This window comes from Cygnus olor, chromosome 5, assembly GCF_009769625.2.
Source record: "Cygnus olor isolate bCygOlo1 chromosome 5, bCygOlo1.pri.v2, whole genome shotgun sequence".
NCBI lineage: Eukaryota > Metazoa > Chordata > Aves > Anseriformes > Anatidae > Cygnus > Cygnus olor.
This window is the reverse complement of record NC_049173.1, coordinates 44,856,701-44,882,781: the sequence shown is the minus strand read 5'-3', so window position 1 is coordinate 44,882,781 and position 26,081 is coordinate 44,856,701. Positions and strand designations below refer to the sequence as shown.

The 26,081-nt window shown below is 35.8% G+C and overlaps 1 protein-coding gene across 3 annotated transcripts in view; it reads right to left on the bottom strand.

Moving 5' to 3' along the window:
* Window positions 1-1,860: 1,860 nt before the first annotated feature.
* ARHGAP5 (Rho GTPase activating protein 5) overlaps window positions 1,861-26,081 on the bottom strand; it is a 47,941-nt gene continuing 23,720 nt past the window's right edge. For 2 of the 3 annotated variants that reach the window (XM_040558224.1, XM_040558223.1), the window contains 5 exons: window positions 25,341-25,488; window positions 15,273-15,350; window positions 13,786-13,917; window positions 11,494-11,599; window positions 1,861-5,646 (listed from right to left, as the gene is read on the bottom strand). In XM_040558224.1, coding sequence (XP_040414158.1) covers window positions 5,316-5,646; window positions 11,494-11,599; window positions 13,786-13,917; window positions 15,273-15,350; window positions 25,341-25,488 — 795 coding nt within the window. In that variant the 3' untranslated portion in view covers window positions 1,861-5,315. The remainder of the gene's footprint in view (window positions 5,647-11,493; window positions 11,600-13,785; window positions 13,918-15,272; window positions 15,351-25,340; window positions 25,489-26,081) is intronic. The other variant, XM_040558225.1, reaches the window with a different exon arrangement.

Genomic DNA, 26,081 nt, shown 5'->3' with positions numbered 1-26,081 from the left:
AAGCAGAAAAAGACAGATTGTGATACTATAATACAGGGAAAAATATAAGCTGCAGCCACACTATTCAAAGCGGTTGCTCACACGAGCAGGCAGAGATACTCCTCAAGCAGGTCTGTGTGCCCCTGAAGCAGTGACAAGGCCGTCCCAGGAATGCTCTTCAACCACCTCGCTTGCTCCGTGCCTGTGACAAGTCACCGCTAATGACAGGTAAAGCACACAGAGAGAGCCAGGGCAGGCGTTAACACGACAAAATTTGCATGGTTTTGCATCTCAAATATCTATGTGCAGTTTCCTAGAGATCAAATACAGAGACTACCTAAAAATACCACGCAGTCCTGGCTGGAAATACCACCACGACACTCCCTTCCCCTCTTCTCTTAATTCAACAGCTTGCAAGGAACAACGGCCTTTCAACAACGGCCTTTCATTACCATCATACTTGGAGACTGAAAAAAAAACAAAAGTTACTGCACTGTAGGCATTTAGCGACAGTATTTAATTCTCTATTTTCTAAATCACAAATGAGAAAAAGGGACAAGTTGTTATTCATGTGCTCAGGTATGTTAAACCCATAAGAACACCAGCATGTTGGCTAGGCACCAGTAACATTCAATTCAGCAACACCAGCACCAGGCCCCACACACACAGTGCATCTAACAGGTAGGAAAGAAACGTGTGGGTAAAGAGCTCCAACATGCACCATCCACATCCTTGGGAAAGAACTGTCAATAAAAAAAAGGAAGTGGTTACTTTCACTAGCCAGGATGACAGATCAAATTCATCCCTTCTGATTCCATGGAAACCCTACACATCACTTGAAAGGAAAAAAAAAAAAAACTGGCACAAATGAAGACTTATTTCACGTGTTGGTTCTCCAGGCAGCTGCTCATCAGAAGAGTGGGGTCTGTCGTGCAGCCCCAACACAGCGTTATGCTGCAGATTCAGCTGAGATGATGTCTTTTGATAGAACAGTCTAACTGAGAGCCTCACACTGAGTTACAGGTAAGATGAATCCTATTAGAGATTAAAATGTTCCAGTATCTGAGAGTGTTAAGATTTACAATAAAATCTGAACAGTGTTCAGATTTGAAGGCTGGCAGGAAGTTCTGCAGTTAATTTTGTGTTACTCATACTACTCAAAAGACACTTCAGAGAAACAAACTAAGCACAGGTATTGCATGCACAAGAACTAAAAGCAGTACAACTATCAAGTTTATTTATTTATTTTTTATCAAGTTGGATTTATCCCATACAGTTAGGAGGAGAATTACAACCAATGATATGAAATGCTGAGAAGTTAAAGCTGACCTCAAGATGCAGTTTTTCCTGCAGGCTTAGAAATTCTATAGGAAAGTCTATAGGAACGAAATAATTTCAAAAAGAGACTTTTTGTTTTTTAACCATTCCTCTAGCATGGTAGAAATTGGAAAAACTGATTTCCATAATCACAGCCTTTCTTGCTGAGCAGCTCAATCAAGTGCAAAATGTAACAATTTACACAGAATTTACCATGCACTGAACAGAAAAACAGAACGCCCTCCGTCCGGTCACGTGGGAGGTCTGCGTGTCTCCACTCTGATGGAGGGTTACATCACATACAGAACGGGGTACGCCATTCAATTCACATTGTGTGCAAAATGCTTATACATTTCTGCAGTTTAAAAGAAGTATAAGAGATTCAAAAAGAGAGACTCCTGCCTTCCCCACCCCACCTCCCTCCCTCCCCCAGAAATTCCTTAGGCATTTGATGCACTCAGTTTAGCAAGATTTACGGCTAAATTTCTCTGTGTATGTGAGAGAGAACAGGGTGCTTTTGCCTTCAAAAATTTAGTAGGCAACTAAACTGAACATTATACACAGTAAGCATCTTAGTATTTTATTCATTGCATCTTTTATACAGAATAAGCTTCACTGATATTTAATCCACTGCAGTATTCTGTTGATGTAGCAACAAAGGATTACATTATAAACAAAGAACAACATTTCACCTTAAAAAATTTTATATATATGTAATTTTTTCAGTTGACAAACAGCATCACAATTACTGAAAAAAATGAAATAAGCATGGAAGCTAAGGCCAAATTTTTTCATCTCTAATTGATAAGTTTTCCGTACTTATCATAAATATTAGAAGCTAAATGCCAGCAACTAAAAATAAACATACCTATAACTTTCTAGCAACCAGTATTCAAATAATGGAGAAAACGTACAACAAAAGAAGTTTCTTTTCATACCAGTTGACATCTGTGATCTATTTACACTATATATGTTAAAATTCCACAAGATCATGAAGGGTAAGGAATTTTAAAACAATCTGTTAACCATTTCTTAAAATGGCGCTTTTGTAACTCAAGTGTGGGCCTTTAAAATCGGTAAAACATTGAAAAACAACACACTGCAGAATGCCTATACCAAAATTACATTTAAAAAAAAAAGACAAAGTACTCCATAAAGTGTCACTGAGATGCTCAACTGAAAATAATATACATTTGTATTTTTATCAAGATAGATATTACTGTAAAAATGCTCACATTTAAAAAATATAGTTATTATTGTTTGTATTTCCATTAAAACTAGAAGGGACTACATGACCCAACATATGAGGAGTTTGTATATAATGACATGCTTCCTCATTTTATAGCACTAACAAAAATAATAGAGAAAGCTCTATTATATACTTTAATAACAATGGTCTAATTTCCTAGTATCCTTTAGAAGCTTTACTCTGTGGGTGTATGTGCGTGCAAGTCTGTGCACATGTGCCTGTGTACATACACACACACATCCACATTCCTGCATACAACACTTGCATAATGCAAATCCTATGCAGGAACTCTGCCATGTGACAGCCAAGAGTCACACGCTGTGCTTTCTTATTATTTTTCTTTAAATGTTTTATCTGGTAAATGCAATAACACTCTCATATTTGGCCAAATGTGTTCGTTTTTTAGCAAATCACGAAATACGTGATTTAGCCATAACATCATACACAAGAAGAATGTTACTGATGGTGAGTTCAATGTGAAAGGTTCAATGTGAAAGCTCATGAAATGGAATGTCAATTACTCTAAAAATTAGTATTCAAAGGTTAGATAAATATTATGGCAAACACCTTGGACTTGATAGAAAGTTTAAAATGTAATTCACATTACAAAGACTGAAGGTACTTTATGTATAGAACTTTTAAATATGGATATGACTGGCATTTATTTTTAAGCTTACTTCTATTAGAAATAGCCTTGTTTCCTGTACAGGTGATGCTTTGTCTATACCATATATAGTAGAAAAATAAATTCTTTAGCAACCTAGAAATAGTTTATAAAACTCTCGTAGTTTCATTTGCTTTGCTAAACATGCCAATGTTAGACTGACAACTATAAATAAAAGCTATATAGACAACAGATGTAAAGTAGAACAAGTTAAGAATACTACAATTTACAGGACAGACTTTATTGTACTACTAACTCCTGTGTGCTTTGCAATGGGAATAGGGTTGACTTTTCTTTTTTTTTTTTGTTTTCTTAGAAAAGATAATTGCAAGAATATAACACAATATCAAGATAATTTATAATATACATGTAACTTAAAACAGCAGCCAAGTTATGGTATCATAGTAATCTAGAATGATATTCCAAGTCATAATTAGAAGTACAATACCTAGGACATAAGTGGGAGGGAAAGGCAATTTTTATTTTATGAAAATGAAGCAAATCAAACTCTTAAGAGCCTTAAGTCTCAAAATCATCTATTTACTATAATACATACAAGACGATCTTAAATCTTGTTATAAGTGAAGATTACAACAGTGACCACCATAAAGCTTTTTTAAAAAAAACTACACAGAACATTCTAGCAGCTGAATGAGCCAAAACTGTCGTCTTTGCAAACCTAAAAAGGTGTATTTTGAGCATGAAAGAAAAAAAGCTGCTATGAAGTATCACAAATAGTGATCATCTATGGTCTCTCCTTTGCTACAATTTGTAACCTTCTAATTTTATTTTTTTTTACCACTAACAAAATATTTAACCAAAAGATCTATTTAAATTAAGCAGCATTCTTTTACAGCAAAATTGGTACCAATGTAAAAGGAAAATAAATGAAAAAAAGAGATCATTAAAAAAAATGGTGCAAAAACAAAAATCAGTCATTTGAATTTTTAGTACAACATACCACAGGAAAAAAAAATGAATACAAGTTTGTGATTTTATATATATACACACTCCAAAGAAGTTAATCGTCAGTACCCAAAGTATTTATTGCCATGTATTAGCAATGCATTTTTTATATCTTTAAAGGGTCACATAAAAATAGATTTAAAGAATAGATTAATTGAAGTCCTAGATTAAAACATTGTTTGGTTTAGAGAATTTTACTACAACAAAGTTCATGTTTATGTATGAAAAGTTATATAACCTTATATGAAAATGTCATGAACTATTTTCTAAACACTACATGTATTCCCAAGTGGGAAAAATTAAAATATCTAAAATATATTAGATTAAGTTTACAAGACCATCAATGATCTTTCAAACATGCAGTTGTTTACAGAATTGAGTTTTACAAAATGTTTAGTTCAGGAATGGAACATAAAGAAATAAGTAGGCAACATCAAAACTTTTGTACAGTATTTGAAATTCACTTTTACAACAAGCATGTCCTTGGTATTGTGCTGTAAGAAATAATAAGCAAGTTCACCCACCCTTAACAAACTGTCCACAGGTTTACTTACAAGTAAAGATGGAAGGTGAGGAATTGTAAAATTCTCAACAGTGCATTTTGCATTCTTCCATAAACCATCCTAAGCCTACCGTCACATAAGTAGCCAGGAGATTACAAAATAAACTATAGCTGGGCTTTATTTGTTTACACAGAATGCTTGAATGTGAATAAAATTGCCAAAAATAGCATGTTAAATAACAAAAACAGCCATAAAGCAGGCTGTAAGCATTGAATGTTTCATAAATGTAATTTTTAATCATTAAATTTCTATAGAAAAAATTTTATTCACAATATATTGTGACAAATTGTCACAGGAATGATATAGTGATTGCAATAAAGTATCATGCAGCAGCAGCTTTGTACTTTATAGCTATTTTTGCTTTTAAAAATTAAACCTCTCCAGTCATGCTTACCACATAGTTTTTATCTGCAGTGTGTACAAATGAGGAACACAGTACGGGATAGAACAAAAAGATGTCCAATCAGCTGGATGAGAATTATTTTTCATAAATATGAAGTACATTACTGTATCCTGAAACATGCACGTCTATAGCTTTTCTTTACTGTCCAGTGCCAGGCTGCCTGCAATCATCTATTTATATAATACCGAGAGGGTCTGCTGGTAGTTGGGGCTGTATCAGCTGAGGCTGCAGCGGTGGCGGCAACTGAAGAGGTACCATTGGCTCCACCATCTGCACTGTGTTGGAAGGCGGTGGCTGACACGCCACTGGGTTCGGTGTTTCTACAATCTCTCCGTTGTAAAAGAAAAACTGACACTGTTGGATGAAGGTCTCTATAACCGACTGGTGGATTTTGGTGGTAGAAAGAAACTCTCTGTTTTCAAAATCGGGTCTCATCAAAGTAGGCCAGAAACAAATCGACAGGTTATCGGCAGTCATAAAGTTGGTTTTATATTGCTGACTAACCCTGAAATGAGAATGACATGCACAGAAATGAATTAAAAATGGTATGCAATCAACCAGAAGTATTTAAACACACACCAACATTTTGAAGTGACAATAATAAACTACAAATTCCTCAGCCAGCCACAGGCTTACATGTGTTAGGAAGTCAAGTAGATTGTCTAGGAGAAGAATGTCAGAACCCGCTTCTTACTGCTGTACAGCCAGATATTGACCAACATTTATGATACTCAAAGAAAAGGGGATCACATTAGATCATATGTTAAAACACACAACCAATAATACCAAGTGTTGATTACAGCACATCTCTGCTTTTTTTTTTTTTGTTCATGCTGGCCAGCAAAAGAATTTGCCTCAGCTGTAAAGACCACATCAGTGCAAATTGGTTGGAGCAGGTACCCCAGGTCCAAGTCATTTTGAGGAAGACAAGTAGCCTATGTAAAGCTAGGTCCTCTTGTTGCATTACTGCTAGTTAATATGAAAAAAAGAAAAAAAGTACAAACAGAAGAATTCAAATGAGTATCTAAATTACTCTTTAATGCAAAATGGAAGCTCTCTGGTAACGGGTTTCAACAACCATTCAGGAATAATAAAAGGAAAGGGATGGATTGCTTTAATTACTGTGGATATTCAAACTTTCAGCACATAAAAACAATTAAATTACAACTGCATACAAGTACACAATTGCTGCATACAACTTATTTAGAAAAATAGCTACTACTGTTTATTGAATCACAACCTTGAAGAAAAATGATTTTTTTTTATCCTATTTTGTTACCATGCCAATTTTTGTTACTGTACTTGTGCACTCAGAAGCCTCCTAAGATTGTACAAAAGAAGCAGAAGGAACAGGCTCAATATTCAGCTTTATCACCCTCTCCTTACTAACTTTCAACTTGGACCTTTTTCTCCATTACAGACTCTTCCCCTGGAATGGCAATTCTGCTGTAATTCTTTCTCCCGTTCCATTTCTTTTGGTATTTAATGTTTCTAATGCTATGACTTACCACAATCACACTGCTCCAAAATCTCTATTTTGCTTCTCTGATGTAAGCAAGTAGCACTGCAACTCCTGTGATTATTGCAGCATTCTTCCAAAGCAATGTCTAATCAGACTTGGTTCGCTCATCTGCTGCTTATTAAAGCAAGCACAAATGAGCTAAATTATTATTTCTATGCTCATTTTCTTCTTGTAGTCACTTGCTGTGTTTCACAAGATGCTGAATTAGGCTGAGCCAGGATAACTATTTAACATGCCAGCAGCAGCTACTGCAACTGTAACCAAACTCTGATCAGGAAGTTAATAAATATATTATTAACTAGTAGGGGAAAGGCAAAACAACTCACCTGGAAGTATTTTTGCAAGTATTTTATCGGCAAAATTAACTATTAATATTATTCCATACACATTTTGCACAGAAGCTTCTAAACAAAGCAGCATTTGAGCTTTAAAGAATAAAAATATTTTAAATATATAAAATATTAAAGTTCTTAAAAGTGCAGAGTGAAGCAATAAAAAAAGAATTAAAAGACAGTCCATCTAATATCAGCCAACATAATTTTAGGAAAAAAATCCATTCCCTATGAAACTGCGGATTTGCCAATACAAGACATGGGGAAGAGTTCCATGAAACAGAATTAACCTAATACTGTCCAGCTCCAACAAAAGGAGGAATTCTTTCCCTATTCTCTCTCCCTACCACATGCAGAGAAGTACAGGCTTCTCTGCTTACACTTGTTAGGTTTGGCACCTGTCACACCCCTCTGTGAGCCAATCTGTTTAGTAAAACAGCACAACACTACCCTAGGAAAGCAGATTTTGTTTGTTTCACTTTGTTTTTATGTTTTTCCAATTAATAAATTCAACCTCAGTTCCAAATTTCCAGAACTTCACGGGAACAACTGAAAGGGAGATTGTGGAAACGAGGAAGGAACTGACAGGTTGTTACTCTGCCTCAACTGCCAATTAACGCACAGGTTTACACACCAGACTAGTATCTTAAACACTGGAATTAAAGAACATTATTCCATGTCAAGACAATCTATATAAACCAAGATAGTTTAAAAAATAAAAAAATTCTTTAAGCAGGGATCAATCTGAGTGCCACAGAGATCAGTTCCTTAGTCTACCATTATCACACCTCAAGAAAAAGAAGCTTCTCCTGGTGAGTTCATTACTATTTTATGAATTACATAAAATTCCATGAAATATGTATAAAGTTTACAAAGTAATACATTTCTAGGTCAAATTAATTCACTAGAATCTACTCAAATGGTTTGATACCACAGAAAAAAACAAAACAAAAAAAATGCTCCAAATTCAAAAGCCTGATAACAAAATACGTCTCTTACTGGTTGGGGAACTGCATTTGGAAAACGGTTCACTTGGGAAAGAACTGACACTAAGGAAGAGAAAAACACAAGTTCCCAAAAAAAAGGTAAACATCATGTTGAAACATAGTAACAAAAGAATTTCAAGATACAACACAAGTACCAGATTACTCTGATGAGCTCTTGCTCTCTAACCAACAGTTAGGCTTGATGATCTTGAAGGCCTTTTCTAATCTAAATGATTCTATGAACTTTGTAAACATTATTTTGATGACAGGAAAAGGTTCAGAAAAAGAATGAGCCTAAGTTTGGAAATTCTACCTCTCTGCAAGGAATGGATTCACTGAATCAATTTCCCTAGGTTGGTGCTGTATGAACTACAGGAGAGAAACAGAGCCTGATGAATTCTAGAATACTTGTAAGCATGATGGTTTGGTTGCTTTTGACATAAGACTCTTCTCGGGCAGAAGATAAACTAAACTAAAATACTCTGTGCTCGAAGTAACATCACAGTTTCATCTAGAAGTGACCAGTGAGAGTTGCATGAAAAATCTGGTGTTAATAAACCTGCCAAACAAGTAAGCTATTCCACTGGGAACACACAATTCTTGTATTACAGTAGACAAGACAAAGGTAACTGAGATACATTTGTCGTGCAAAAATAGACAGAAAAAAACTTTAGTAACTTGTCAGTGACTATTTTGATGATCAGCAAGAGCAGACTGCACGAATTTCTGACAGCTGGCTGTAGTCCATAGATTGAAAAGCTGTGAAAACCATAGTAAACACTACAATTATGGCTATAAGAAAATATTTTCACTCATTTACAATGCATGTATAGTGGTAATTATAAAGGATAGACTTGTATTTTAGCATGCGCATTACTTATTCCAAATTGTGTGAGGGTACACAAAAACTGCCTCTCAACCTGTTTTGAATAAATCTGGTCCAAAGGATATTGGGATACCATTCCTGAGTAAAAGTAATATTCATATTACTTTTATTTTATAAATATTACGTCTCCTACCATACTTTCCCCATACTACTTCAGAATCTTCTTGTAAGTGCTTAACAAATGTCTATTCATCTTCTTTTATAATCATTCAAAATGAAAATGAAGAGTCTGTATTTCAGCCTTGCTATTTCTCTTGACCCTACCATCTTCGTCCACTCCACTCTTCAGGCTGTATACCTATGATCAGACTTCAAAAGCTGTACAACCACGTTTTCCATAGTCTTCAGAAGCACACTGTGCTGTATTAACTCTTATGTATAAAGGGAGCCATTATAAAAGAAAAAATTAAAGCCAGTGTCAATACAACACCATCCTGTTTCAACAAAGTCTTTAAAACTCACTTCTACTTACAGTTAATCAACCACAATTAGACAGCTAGCACACTATGAAAGGTGCTTATCACACTGAAGAAATATTCATCTCATCGCTGCTATTTACTGCATTCTCATGGTCTTTTATGTCTAGAGCAAAGTCATGGGGACAGTACTTGCATTCTTTGTTTCAATAACAAAGTCCTATGCTTGTGGATATACCAAAATAGTATCAATCACCAACCACTCACTATTAACCATACAACAATAGCATATTTCTCACTCTGCTGACATATGAAATAAAAGCTAAACATTGAAAATAGCAGTTTGTAAAGAGAACTCTTCAGTCACGTAGAAGAGTGTTTTAGCTCATTTAATGAGAAATTCATTCAAAAAACACATTTCAACTTCAATCATATACTAGCAATAATTCACCCCTAATTAATCTCTTAAAAATAAATACAGACTATAAAGAATTTAATTACAAGAAAAGGTCTGAGTTTCTTTTAAGATCCTGTATCTACTGCCATACACATGCAATTGTTTATGCTCAGGCAGTTCTCTTGCTGAATGGAACACACCTGCCACTGCAAATGAGAAGAAAAATGACAGCCTCTCGTACTTAAAAACATTATTTTGTTACTAGCAACCTGTATGTGCATCAATCATCTTTAAAAGGATGAGAACGGACCGGAGAGCAAAGGCCAATATACATCACTTCTGTTCTCCAGTAGGTTCTGTGATGAATATATTTCATTCGTCTGTGTTTGTGCATGCATTAGAACCTATTCAGGATTTTTAACAATTGCGTTTAGCTCTTTTACTTGCAGCAATCTGGGTACTTGACACTGCAATTAGACTTTTGGTACACTCAACTGTGCTATGCAAACAGGTGACCAGCTGACGAATTCTGACAATTGCAAGACTGACACTATTCCACTGAATTCAAGTGACATCCAAGTTCCTATCTGGTCCATTAAGAACTACTGAAACATTTCAGGTGACTTATCTAATTACTGTGTCAACTTTGTGATGTTTCGTTTTACCTCAGCACATCTTTCAAGTCTGTAATATAAAAATGCATGAAATAATTCTAATTATATGATTCTATCTATTTTAGGGCTAGAAAACCGAATTTTTATTTGGAAAAACTACAACGGAAAAAATCAATGCATTCCCCTGCAAAGGAAAATGAGTAACTTCATAAAGCTTTAGAAGGCTACAGTTGTGATTGAGAGAAGTGTAAAGCAGGTGCCTAAATTTCAAAGTTTCTCATATATTCGATGAAAATAAAATTGTAGAATCATTTAGGTTGGAAAAGACCTTTAGGATCATCAAGTCCAGCCATCCACTTAACACTAGAAATCTACTGCTAAACCATGTCTCTGCGTGCCACATCCACATATCTCAAATATGTCAAGGGACGGGGTCTATCACCACCTCCCTGGGCAGCCTGTTCCAAAGCCTAACCACCCGTTCCGTGAAGAAGTTCTGCCTGATATCCAAACTTAAACCTCCCCGCTGCAACTTGAGGCCACTGCCTCACATCCTAGTCACTTGCCACCTGAAAAACGAGAGATCACCCTCCTCTTCTCCAAACTAGACAACTGCAGTTCCTTCAGTCTCTCCTCATAACTCTTAATAACGTAGTTAACAATCTGATTTAGTGGATTTCAGAGAATCCACTGTTTTAGATGAATAAGAAAAAGCTAGTCTTTCTATATTTTTTATGACTGCATATTGTACACTTGCACACATAAAGGGTCAGATCAGATAGTATACATCTACAAGTATTAAGATTATTTTAGATTTTTTTTTGAAAAGAAAGCCATTAAATTTCCATGCAAGAGGCAAGACTTAGGATACAAATGTAAGCAATTTACCGCTACTTACAGCTTTGTTCTACATTTTAGTCATTCAGCGAGTGTTTTTAGTGCTACATTTTAGATGCTGATTGAAGCTGACCTTGATTTAACGGGCAGGGAGGTGGGGGGGATCAGGCCAAATGACCTCCATGTTCCTTCAAACCTTATCAGCCTATAACATTAATAGCTACTTCCTTAGAAAAGAGATCTGCAACAGTTGTGCAGATTTGTTCTTTCAGCTTTTTTGTGATATACACCAATTAACAGTTACTAACACATTTATTTTTCAATTGTTACAAATTAAAAAAAATTAGTAGAAAATACTAAACCTGTTTAGATGCGTTATCACATATTTGAAGACATCGTAGTTCACTGGGTGGAACTTCTTCACAATTTCCTTTAACTCATGGAGCCGTTCTGTCCTATCCAGGATCTCTATATAGAAACAAGCAACATTTTCTCATACATTTAGAAAGAAATTCTGAATAGCGTTGCTGTCTTTTTCCTACTATAAGAAGTACAGATAAGATACCCACAGAGAAATACCAAGTGAGAAAGTATTTAATAAAATTCCTATTTACATATACTTTAAAAAGAATAAAGTTTTCATCATAGAGAGGCAGCCATCTAAACACAAAAAGATTTTTCTGTATTTACATGGATTTATTTATTTGTAACAGCAGACTGTTAGCACTTAACTCATTGGCTTGCAGAATAACAACTAACAATGTGACAGGGTTATGCTTGCAAAATGTTGTGACACTATACCTAAAAGATTTATACAGACCCAAGTTTCACGAAGATTTGGGTTATGGAAGACTTTAACAAACTTAGAAAGTCTTAAGCTTACCAGTCAAATAATAAACAATTACGAATAAGCCTGGTGCAGCTATTTTAAGTATACTATTTAAAGGAGAACAGAGCTTTACACAGGCCCAAGGAATATTAATTTGGGTTTAAAAGAAGAAGCAACAGTAAAAGGACTATAGAATAAAATAACATATTATGAAAATTTAGAACAGATCAGCGCTACTTCTGACACCAAATTATATACAGTGAGAAGCTGATACTGGTTTAAAACTTGAAATGAACTCGCAGTTGGGTTCAGACAGCTCAGGATCTATCGACAAACAAAATTCCAGAACTTACCAGTTTTATAGTAGAAAAATGGGGAAACAAGACTCTCTTGCAACCAAATTGTTGGCACAGGTGTGAGAATTAGAAGAATCCATACTATCCCACCAAATATTCTCATATGAAAGATCACTAGCTCCCTCTCTCAAAATTACATTCCATAAATTGCTATTGTACATTATCACATTTTTGCCATATCCTACTATGTAGAAAGGTTTGTTTCAAAAGAAAGACTTCAATTCTTATTTAAGCTTCGTATGCTACAGTTAAGTAATATGTAATTATCAAAGCCTGTCCCACTCATCTCAGAAAATCTCAAACCTAAATGAATAGAAGAAATTATTAGGGTAAAATTAACACTTCTGCCAAAACACTTTTGAAAATACCACTAAAATATTGTAAACAATACATTCTACAGAATGTACTTCCGTTCCATGACGACTCGTATCTGAAAAGGAATACAAGCTCAACTCTAATTTGACGTACTCTAGCCTTAAAGTAACATTAAATGTTTCAATGTACCCCAAAGAGAAATGTAATGAGGTATCAATTGCATTGGAAAACAGTAAAACCAATACAATAGCTTATTGCATATTCTAAGCTAGTGCATGTTTTGACTGAAGTTTAACTAATCAAGAAAAAAATAAAACCTAACCAGAAATATAGTAAATAAGGGATTTGCTTGAAAAGTACAGCAAAAATATTAAAAATAAGTGTTTAGAGTTGTCATACAAAAATATAAAATTTCTAAGGGAATATACTTAAATCAAGTCCAGGCCCAAGCCTTAGGTTTGCACTGATATTTTCATATTTTGAACAAAAAGCATTATGAATATTGAATGTCACAGCTGTACCCTGCAAAAACGAATAGCAGTGCTTTTCTAAAAGTTTGCTGGCACCCAGAAATGATCCCAAGAGGGATAGATACTCTTTAAGAAAAGGGAACAATTTAGTCATATTTTCACTGAAAGCTTTTGAAGCATTTGTAAACACAGTTAACCATTTCATCTTACGTGGAGTTCAAAAAGAATTAAAAAACATCTCAGATTTACCATAATATTCCATATACATGTCAGATTTCTACAGACTACTTTGAATGGAAGCCATGATGAATTCAAGGGGCGTTTCCCCTACATACACACCTGCTTAACAACTACATAACTAACTACATTAGATTTCCAAGAGTTTTCATCATATGCAGCACTAATACAGAATTAAAAAAAAAAAGATTACTTCAATTAAATTTCCTAGGTAAACTGGAAATAACAGGCCACAACTTATTCAGAAAAAAACTAATATAACAAGTTTACTTCATCATATAGTTCCATCACTTTGAAAGAACGTTAACAAGAAATGGGTACACCTAAGCAATTATAAAAAATAAAGATAAAAATCAATGCAGCTAGCCCTTTCAACTACAATGAACTAAAAATTGCAATAAGGGCAATCAATGTGAAAAAATAAAATCAAACAAGATTATTACTTACTTGATGTTTCTAACAACTCTTGGTGTAAAGAGTAAGGAATTAATGGATCTGGCAAATCTGCAAAGAAAGCTTTAAGAGCCCCAGCCACAGCATTTACTGTCACTTCCATAGACTCTAGACTGATATCATGATCTGTAAGACAAAATTAAACATCACTGTAAGTAAAACCTACAGCTATCCTCTATAGCATTTTATGAAAGCAAGAATTTATTGAAGAAAATGCTGGAAATGAAAATGTTGCCAAATATTTGTCAAAAACACATGACAGGGTGAGTCAGTGGGTAAGATACTCCGTGGGTAAGATACCGTCACTTCGACACACGTGAAATCAAATTTAACAAGTCTGACAGTATTAAGAAAGCAGATCAGAAAAAAAGTTGTCTAACTGTGCGGATCTAAATCACTTCTATTTGACATTAACTATTTTCTGAAAACTCATTTTGCCCAAGAATGAGTTTTAAAATCTATTTCCCCAAATTTTGTTAAAAACTGGCAAAATTTGCTGAGTTCATGTAGCCACATGAACAAGATCACAAAGCCTTTTAAGCAAGGACAATAACAACACAGTGATTCTACATTGCCATATAACCTACTGCTAAATTCCCAAATAACAGAAGCCTCATTTTATAACTAGAGATTTTTTTAAAATAAATTTTATAACATTGCAGAAGTCATGCCAGATAATTTTAAAACTTTTCTAAAGTCCACTCCACCCATAACATCATTTAATATGGTGACATCTAGCATTATATTCAGATTATCTGAAAGAGCACAAAATGAGGCATTAAAAAAAAAAGTACATTTATTCTCCTTATCATCTAGGAGGAGTTTTTTCATCTATTTTATCTATTTCACACAGATTCAATCTCATAACTAATATCCAAGAGGGCTTTAAAATATGATTTTTTTTCTTTATGAAAGATCAACTTTGATCATAAATTAAACGAAAAAGCAGAAAGAAAAAATAATGCTGACCCTTCTCAATACATCCAAATGAACAGCATTATTCACTGATCATATTCCAGTACATTCCAGCGTGAGAAAGGTGGTATTACAAATTCATTATCACGATTTAACTGTTAATCCATATTATTCAGATGGCTTTCAATAAAATAATTATCAAAAAGTTCTACATTCGGGGGACGTGGGGGAGGGAAGTGAATGCTTTAATGCCTAGGACTGGTGAGCACTTCAGACTGCAGTTAAACTCATTTATACAACTAGAATAGCACCTAGAAATTCCACAAGCAGCACTTAAAATCAGTTTTAACATTAATTGGCTACAAGATTCGATCCCATCCTTAGTTTACACACAGCTTCAGTAGTTACAACCTGAACTGTATCAGTACAGCCTACCAGAGCATTAAGCACTCAGTACTATAGAAATCAGTTTCAAAGTGTAACTCGTTTACACTGACTGCACTACCTTATAAATCCATGGTGAATTCAAGTTGTTTTGGCTTTAAATAATAAAAATGGGGCATTACCTTGATCAAACTGTTTCTGAATGTTGTCTTGATCTGTTTTATTACCACTGACACGGTACAGGCCTTCAGTACATAATCCTTAGAAGGAGGGAAAAAACAGTTATAAAACAAGGTTATGTACTACAGAGCAAAACAGAGCTGGCCATAATTATTCAGAAGCCGTAAGTAGGAACATAAATCTAAGTGCCTAAAAAGTTACATGGTAGTACTATATCAGTGTAATTGTTATCAAAATGGGAAATACCAATTGTCTTTTGATTACACTACTCCATTTACAGTAAGTCAGGAGAGGAGCAAAGTGTTAGGAAGCATAAGTCAGGAGAAGAGAAAAGTGTTAGGAAGCAGAGGTTCTCCAGGCTGCTCATTATTACCTTGCCTTACTATGTGTTACAGAGTTGTCATAATTCTAGCAGCCACCCTAGGTAAATAACATTACAATACAGACCCACACCTTTATTATTGAACACACAAACACAGACACACACACTCACAATCGCTCGCTCCACCCCATTGATTATGCATCCTATCACATCACTATCTGTTTTGCCCACAGCTACTCGCTAAACGAAAGCATCCAGCCTGCTAATCACAGCTACCCATAATCTTTTTCTTTGGCGATTTGGAAACCATTAAGGAAAACAACCAGTTCATAGTCCAGAGTTCTCCATCTTTACAGGTGCAAAATTATCTATATGCTACATCTCCATAGCACTACATGCTTTTATTTAAAAAATTCCAGTTTTAGAGCTCTATGAAGTTTCTTGGCTCTTTACCATCACAGCCCAGTAACTGAATGCATTTTACACTATAAAGTCAATACAGCAACTCCTTGGTCACACCTCAGTCTCAGAGTGTGTAAATGACCAACAAACACGAGGAATTCCTGCTCACACGCTCCAAGTACAGAATGCACTTAACTACTTCATATAGCTGGGAACGTTGCATCAATTCATTTGGCAATTATCACTCTTCTAACTCCATTTCTCCCTCTTTATGCCTCCACAACTCACACATCTCTTTTACAGGCTCCATCAAAGCTACTGTAGCAACTTCTGAGTATTTCTTCTTCAATAAACCTTCCATTTAGCTTTCCAAATCCGTAGCCAAGAATCTTTTCTTGTAAATATTTACCAGAACTGTCCTTTCAAAAAACAGAGCACTATTCGCTGATTTCCTCAAAAAGCACCAGGAGATACAAATTGGTGGTACAGGGCAAAATGCAGAATTCAACGATTTCCACAGCTGGAGGGGTTTCAAACCTGCCTTCAAAAATGTGCCCCAAATGCTGTGAAACAGAAATACTTTGTGTTGCTCTTGCTGAAGTTGTAAATAAAGGAATAACAGAAAATAAAAAAAAATAGCTGGTAGATAAGAACAAGCTAGGACCATTTAGTACAGGAGAACTCTCAGTTAGATCCCCCACAGCCCCAGGGTATTCTGTGCTTTATCCAAATACCATTCCATTTCTTTCTGCACAAAGGGAAATGAATCTGCTGCAACAGCATTTTCTGTAAAGTCTGATTCAGTCACTGTTTAGTAAGAGAGTTTAAACCTTGAATACTTGGACTGGGCTGCTGTGGAGACAGAGATGCTCTGTGGTAGTATCTGGTGGTTTTTTTCCCCTATTTCACCACACAGTAGACACCTCTTTGCTCAGACCACTACAGCTCTGAGATACTGGAAAAGCTAACACAGTACTTCTGAAAATTTTCAGGAGATGCCTACTAAATTTAGGCATCTTCTTCCAAGAACAGCAGCTAAGTGCTGCAATTCTGGATTACACTAACTGAATTTGTCTCTTACATTCCTCATACAAAAATAATTTTTCCTGCTCTTATATTTTAGAAAATAACACCTCGTGAAACAGTTGGTGAACTGTCAGTATGCTGTTCTTCTAAGGCACACACAGAAAAAGTTTGTTCTATTTGTGTGCACACATGCACTTAGAAGTCCAATGATGTGACTTTTAAGCAATACTTCAATTCTCTGGCTTTTGTTGGTTTTGCTGTTGTTTGTTTGTTGTTACTATCCAAGCAGGTCTCTGAAACGTTTGTTACATCAAGATCTTCAAGTATGATGCCGTAGTTCACTCATCTAAACTTGACAGCTCTCCTTCTGAGGTTAATGCGGTCTATGGAGGGACCAAAGCAGACCAAGGCCTGCCAGCACAATATCCCGTTTCCACACCAGTACACAGGACATACTTGAGGGGAGAGGTAGGAGCAGCAGGAGATGAAAGGAGCAAGTTTTCTGTGGTGTATCCTCCCATCTTCCTACGAATGCTTTTGCGTAAGGAGTCGTAATCACCATTTGGGGATTTATCCTCCACTAATACAGCTAAAATCCCTTTAAGTCATTTATTGTGGTCTTTACAACAACTCATGGCAGAGAGCTGCTTCATAATTCAGTAATGTACAGCATGAAAACATACCGGTTTTATGCTCAGTATCTGAAGATTTCATGATTTTTTTTCTTGTGTTAACAAGCAGTGAGTTCTCTACTCTGTCAGCACCAATCATGGTTTTTTTTTGTTGTTTTAATTTATAATTTCCCTTCCTCTGAAATTTTCTAAGCTGATCAGTTTAGTCGTTCTTAAACCAGAAGTTACCATTACTGTCCTGTGCTGTATCTTTTCCAAATTCTTTTCTACTCTAAGGCAGATTGATCCAAACTGTAAGTCCTATTAAAGCTGCGTGCATAACATGGAATTACACTATAGGATCGTTTTCCCCATACGCTCTCTTTTCAATTCTTTCAGTTCTTTTTGCTTGTTTGACACCACGTATTGAGAGTAGATGTTTTCAGACAGCTTCTCTGATGATTTTAAAGCCTTCTGCGGAGTGACAACAGCTATACTAATATTTAGCCTGCCTAAGAGTCACACAGTAGCTGCCAACTTGGCATCTGCAGCCAGGTTCTCACTCTCATTGTACTGCCTCCATTTCTGAACGCGTGCCATCTCATCACAGCCTGCCTGTTTCTCCCCAGTCTAATTCCTTCCCCTACAGTGACCAACTGAATTTTTCAGGAGTCATTTGCTACTACAGCAGCCAAGATGATCATTCTTAGAGTTAGCCCTGTAAATTTTGTGATCTCTGCCACTCCATAATTTTATTCCACAGATTGACCTAGTGCACCTCTTCTCAACCGCTATGCCAGCGAGACTACACAGGACTAAAGGAACCTCCACCTGACTGAGCCAGACCAGTAATTTCGATGTACACCAAGAATGTATGTACCTACAGAGCAAAGAATGCAAATTCTTTTCAAGCAAGAGAAGTGTAACGCTGACTTAAACGATGTAAACACATTTAAAATTCTACATTTAAAACTTTCTTAATCTGTGCACAGGAACACTGGCATTTAAAGAATCACGACTTTCAATTCACACACTCCAAAACAGAACAAAAAAATCAATGTTTGCCTGCTTTTTGCAATAATGTATAAAACTATTGAAACGTTCAATAAAAAGGAATCAGTATAAAGAAAATAAGCAGTACTTTCAGGAAGACTCAAAAATAGGAAGTTCTCATCCGATACTGAATTAACAGTTCTATAACCTTCATTAACCAACTATTAAACAAGCTCTCAACCATTTTATGGACTACTACTCAATCTCATACTTCACGGCCAGTTCATTTACAAAACAAAAAACAACTTCAATTAAAATGACACGAGAAAAAGCAATTCACTTTTTCTGTGCTTGCCAAAGCAAACAGGCACATTCTTTACTTCATTAAAAATGGGCTAGATCTGAAGATACTATAATTTTGTTTGGTCGCTGGGCACGGAGGAAGGTAGGGGAATAAGAGCAGCAGCTAACCAGAAGTACTGACATCGTGGTCTTGTGTGCATTGTTTAGAAATTCTTTACATAATTCCCATGATGTTTCCTTTGAAGAGATACCTTAATTAGCAATACAGCTCAAGTGCACAACATGTGTTTATGAATATTTCAAAACATATTTGTTTACAGCTTTTAATGATTCTCACACACTAATAAATTAACACGTGTGCTCCTCCCTCCATCCGTCTGGTAGTCAGTCTTCCTTCAGAAGAAACAACTGACGCCTGTTTTCCCCTCCTCTTGCATTTCGGCAGAATTTCCTCCCTGCTGATTAATTCCAAAGTTGCAATGCCCGAGTTGAAGTCATCACAGAATTACTCTGGTTGGAAGGCACCTCAGGAGATCTACTCCAACCTCCTGCTCAAACAAGGGTCAACGCTGAATTCACATTAAGCTGTGTAGGTCTTTGTCTAATCTGATCCTGAATACCTCCAAGGACAGAGAGCCCACAAACACTTGGAGTAACCTGAACCAGTGTTTAAATAAGCCTCAGAACAAGATTTTTCTCCCATCTAGTAGGAACCTCCAATTTTAATGATTGTTGTTTCTAGTTCTCCTGCCATGTACGTCAGTGTTTTAGCCTGGCTCCGTCACCTCAGCTATCTCCTCAGAGGCATGAGAGAGCTACTTTCCTTAGCCTTTCTCTCTCCAAACTGCGCCAATCCACTTCCCATTACCTTTCCTCACAGGTCATGACCTCCAGACCCTGACCCTCTTTCTGCTAGTCTCACTCAAGTTTGTCTACACCTTTCTTGTAGTATTTCAGATCAATTTCAGATAAAGTCTAACAAGTCCTGAGAAAAGAAGAACAATTACTTTAAGTTACTGCCTACCCTTCTGTTGGGTCAGTCCAATACATCCTCAGCCACCTTTGCTAGCAGGATGTACTACTGACTCGTGCTTGGTCTATCTATCACCAGGACCCCTCAAATCCTGTCCAGCTGCACTTACCAGTTGCATAAAGTCAAGCACTAAATTTCTTAAATGGCAAACTGTGCTAGTATTCATAATATCAATTTGATGCCTCCTTACTTGGTAAACAGACTCAAATGTCATTGGTATCATGCTTTTCACCTATTATTCAAAATGTATGCCAATAAAAAATCCAAAATGCAAATTAAAGCAATACTTAAATATTTAAAAAGCTCGTATATTAATATGACTAGTTAGCATGAATAGGTTTAGCCAAAATTATTAGAAGTCTGGGAAAGCTAAAAATAATCAACAACTGTATGTGTTCGGTAACAGATAAACAGAACTTGAAAATAAATTGGCAGCATATAAGACAGCATAAAAATGTCACTACGTAACTATATCAAAATACTCTATGAACTTGCAATAAACACTAACTTTTTACACTTAAATTTCAGAACAGAATTACCATTCAATAGGTATTTTTACCTTGTTTTGCAATTATAAAATTTAATCATACCAACAACATTGAGCCAGAAAACGTTACTTTTGTTTAAAATAAGGATTTAATTAGCCTTCAGAAATCTGTGTTCCTCTCTCTCAAACCAAATTGACTACTTTTGAGCCTGGGAAGCTATGCAAAATTCATGTAATACTAGAGAACTCTGAAAAAATATACTTCTTACACTTCACATGGCAATTCTTAAACAGAAATGCACAATCACAGAATTCATGCTATTAATATAGTTAGCAAACAGTTGAGCTTCAAAAAGTATCTGAACTCTACTGCCTATACAAAGAAAAAACAAGATGTATTAAAAAAAAGTAATGGTCTACATAGTTTTAGAGTAGCAGCTTTTGTTTTGAACCTAGCTATGCTTCTGTGAGCATTTCCATAAATCTGATTTGCAGAACACCACTCCTTATTTTAAGTGATGTAACAAAATGACCTTCTATTCATTCCATCAGGAAAAAGCAACAAACGCACCACAAGAACTGTATCCTCAAACCTCCTTTTAGAAGCCTGCAGCTGAAAATAACTACTAATGTCAAAAAGTCAATTTCAGTAGCTGCCCTCAAAAGCAAGTTACATAGTGATTTAAGGTGACAGAGGTAAAAGCATACAAACACCAACAGGTTATGCACTACACAATACCACCAGTGATTATAAAAGTACTTACATAGTCTGTAAAAGGTTACAGGTAAGACTGTAATATCTTTACCAGAAAAGTAAGTTTTCCCAAACACGTATCTTTATACCAAGATGTTTAGTGGAAAGGTTGATAATTCACCATTATCAAGTTACTTACCTGAGAGTTAAAATTTTTTTCGATCATCTCATTCAATGAATCAACAAGAGCGAACTCTGACTACCAACCAAAGATTACTCATCCTGCTATAATTATAATGAATTCAAAAATGAAAGGCTTGGATAGAGGAAACATTTGCCTATAATCATGGACAACATATGAATACCCACATAGAGTTTGTTTATAGTATTTAGGCAAGTTTTCCTCATTCCTTACCCAGAAACATCAGTATTGTTAAATTTAAGATAATCTTACATGATATCGTATATTTTTTTAATCAATAGGTTCCAACAAAGCAAAATATTATGGGCTATTCCTGCTTTGTGGTATTACCATTAACAACAGTACACACTGCTGCCAAACTGCAGGTTCTGATACATACTTACTATTTACTAGGTTTAGATCTGCTCAAGCATTAAACACTTCACTCCCTCAGTTTCTACTTTTAGTGCTGCTATCAAGAAAAGTTTCCAAAGAAATTTGAGCCCTTGATCATCTTTGAAAAGCAGAAATTATTTGACTCCATAGAGCAAAATGAGTCCAGAGTAAAAATTCTTGCTGGAAAATATCTACCCAAACAGGAACACACAGAAAGTACCTTCGTGCGTACGTATCTACACACGTATACCTGAAGATCCCTTATCTTCAGCAGATCTAGCTTCACCCTGACAGGAGTCCTATGGCACCTTCTGACACAAAACTCATTGAGTTAGAAAAGACTAGAATTTTCACCTCCTGGATTCACTTCAATTTGTCCAAATTATTCCTCTTCCACTGATAAATACTCATGTTTTTAAATGTAAGGGTATTCCAAAGCACCACGATAAAACAGAAAAAACCATTGGCACTTTCTACATGCTGTCAATTCTTTATGGTTTAAGTTGAGTAAGAATCTTCAAGAACAGTTTCTGATCTTATCTGAGCATCCGGAGGAAAACAGAGAAAACTGCTTTCTACACTGGGTGCTTTTTAGCCTCAGTCACAATTCAGAAAAGCGGGTATAAAGCACCATCTTCTATAATTTCATGAGGCAGGGAGAGGAAACATGAAAATTTGAGATTAGCCCTTCAATTTAAGGTTAACTGTATCTTCATAAAAAACTGTAATTCAGCCACAATGCAAATTACATGTGATAATATAAAGGGAAGGAGCTGAACTCCATGAACTTCTATGATTCTAAGTACCTTAAAGGGAAGCTAAACAAATTATGTCCTCCATAAAACAAATATACTGATTAGCTTCATTCAAGCAGAGATGGAGGAGACTAGAGATCTTGATTAAAAAGAAAGATGATGACAGTAAACACAGGTATGTCTGATGAGTCAGTCAGTACTAACATTAGGCGGACTTGCTAAGAGAAAGCTGAAGTATTGGAGGACTCCCCGGGGCAAGCAGCTGATATGATAGCTTTATGGAACGGAGCTGGTACCATTCTGGACTCCAGGCTGAAGCTAATAGATCTTGACTTGCCTTCTGCAGACTGATCATCTCCAAAACTGTATTCATGGGATTTTCTACCAGATAGTCCCAAAGTCGATGATGGGAGTCTGATTTCAGCAGAGGACTTGAAGGCAATGCAAATGAAATTTTAATTTCCCTTGTAGCATGCTTCTCTCAAAGAAGGCAAAAATAGGTTCTATCACTAGAGAAGGCTGCATGAAAACTAGAATGCATGGTTTGAATCTCATCAGATATCTAGAAAATATTAACCTAATATAAAAATAACACACCAGCAATAAAATTCCCACACCCAAGTATGGGAGCTGAAAAGAACAACCAAAACTCCTTATACAGAATCTGGAGTAGGACAAGAAAAACTAATTCAGATCAAAAGTAGAGGCTTTGTTCCATCTTTTCCAAATGATTAACAGAAACAGCAGGACAACAGTCTTCACAGTCACACACAAAGCACACAGATGGCTCAAGGTTTGTGCCGCTTACGCATACGGCCAGAATTAAAATCCTCCAGCTTTCAGTACCTGCACAGCAGCAGACCAGGAGAACCAGCATACAAGCAATACCTCCCCAGCCACCACTTCTGAGGAGACCCATACATTCTGAACCCACCAGCAGCTTAACTGAACACCTTATCCTTCAAAGACAGGTCATTAGAGGAGACTAAAAGTGTTAGATCTACTGGATGCTTCAGTTATCTGATGAGTATGAGGAAAAAAGATGACTATACATGTTTCCTCTCCATTACATTTCTCTCTCTCTCCCTCCACAAACTGGTAAAAATAATCCGTTCAGAGAAATACTAGATTTTCTCTTAAAGGTCTCCCACAAAGTCAACAGATAACAGGCAACAATACTTTCAAGAAAAAGGAACTTTCTTTAGATCCAAATCTATAATTTTGGGGTTTGAAAGTATTCTTACAAAGTTACACATGCTCAAATTTAAGATATTACTTCTAGATTCTACAGACTTTTTTTTTTACAAGTCATTTTTTTCTACCAAGACACTACTGGCAAAACGTCTGTTCTAAATAGCTGTATACAGTAGGTGTATGTAGCCATTTTTAAAGAACATAAATTCAGACCATGACTCGCCCTTTTTTTTTATTTTTGCTGCATACAACAGCAAGCAAACTGTATATTAGATGATGTATACCACTCTATTACTCCTTGCTCTTCTTTCTCCTTCCCCATTTTTTTCCAGGTGAGGAGGGGAAAGTAAGAGGGATGAAAATACCGCTCTTACCTGCAGGCAAAGAATCAATAGGAGGTAAAGGTTAAAGACAGATATACTTACATCTTTGACTCCCAAAAGGCCACTGCCTGAGGTTTCACCTATTTTTTTTTATTATTGTAATAATGCACTACAGAAGTCGTCAGAAACAGCCATTAGGCTTACTGCCTGTAGTAGACCTTTTGGAAATGCCTGCTATTCTCATACATGGCAATAAAATTGAATTTCAGAAAGGAAAACCTTCAGTTTTATTCTTGCTAAAAGTTACTGTCATCTTACAGCTAAAATTGTATCACAGAACGAAGAAAACATTGACAACAGGTGCTGTTTCACTCTGCTCTCAATATCCAACAGCAGGCATCCAAAGGATGTTCCTGCTTGTGTTTCACCACCAATTATTGTTTCACCACCTTATGCCTTCACTTGCCTCAAATGTAGCCATTTAGCATTTATGCAACTTCAGAGCAAGCAAGAGCTTCTCACAAAGTGAAAATTAGTGCTCTTCACTTTTAAAAACAGAACAGAAAAAAACAAAACCTAACAAGAGATAACACCCAAACCTCAAAACAACTTCCCTCTCCAAAATGTAATCTTACATAGGACCAGCTAACATCATTTTATTTGCCTCAAGGCCACCTCATGGCTGAAAGCAAGAGGGCTCAAACACATGACCAGGAAGGCACTTAAAAAGATGAAAAAAATAAAGGTGAAACTTCACCTTAGTGCAAAGACACATTAATATTGTGCAATAAGCTGGAAATTTGGAAATTAAATAAATTGTTTAGTATTGTTAATGCAGAAATACAAAGTATTTAGAAAGTAAAGCTTTCTTCGTAACAAGTTAAAATGCACGTCCAGGTTAACCCGCAAAATAAATAAATAAAAGTGAGTTGACTCATTAAACCATATCAGGTATCTGTTTTCTGCAACTGGTAAAAGCAGATTTCAGAGCTTTTTGGTATGTTACATAACATACAGTGGCAAAAGTGAGACATGCAGGATGGAGCGCTGCCGCTGGGTTAAGTCATTGGGCATTACAAACTGAAGTCTTTTTTTTTAAATTACAAGAAACGTTAAGCTTCAAATGTTTGTCAATAACGAGTGAAATACTTCTGCAAGTAAATAAAAAAGACAAAACACGTACTAAGCATATAATTTAGAGAACATATTCTATTTTTAAAATGTACTTTACCCACAATGAAGTTATTTATTTCTGGGATAGGATTCTAAGAGTGCTTTAAAACAGAAAATGACAGGCATTGCTTGGTATGCAAGTGGGAAGTCTTTCCTCCAATAATTTTCCTGTCTTACCTGTGTCTTCAATGAATTGCACACATTTTTCAACAAACAGAGGTATGGGTTTCTCCAGTGTAACCAGGTCCTGCAGAGGCATCCCAAAGTAATTACTTTCCCAGTTTCTACGGATTGGAGGATTGAATGCCTTAGCTTTCTTCTTCTGCTACAACAAAACAGAATTATTTAAGTAATAATTAAGTAATATTCAAGTAACATTGTAACTCATATTGCAACCACTTAGTAAAAACAAACAGATCACATATCTACCAGAAAATCAAATTCCTCCATAGCAACCTGAGCACAAATGTATTTTTAAAATAGCATACACTAGATAAACAGCACCTAATTTCTAAAAGATTTGGTCATTTTTGCATCATAAATATTAACTTTCAGCACCCTTCACAGAGGAATCCACGTGAAGTACAATTTAACCATAATTCTCTCAAAATTTGTAGAATAACAGTATGATGTTTCCTATCACGAGAGACTGTCTTCTGCATGCCTGTCAAAGAGACTGAGCAATCTTTATATTGCAACTATTCTAGAAACATGATGCAGAATGTATAGCAATAAATCACAGAGCAAGAGTTGCAGGCACTAATATTAAGTATGACTGCTTTGTTGCGGGCACAGGATTTTAGTGAAAAGGATGTCTGCACTCAGCCAAATCTTTCAAGGCAATTTTCATATCAAGTTTTCTTGCTTGTTTTCTCCACAACTACCTCCAACATTCCCCAAGAGACACTTTACACTGTT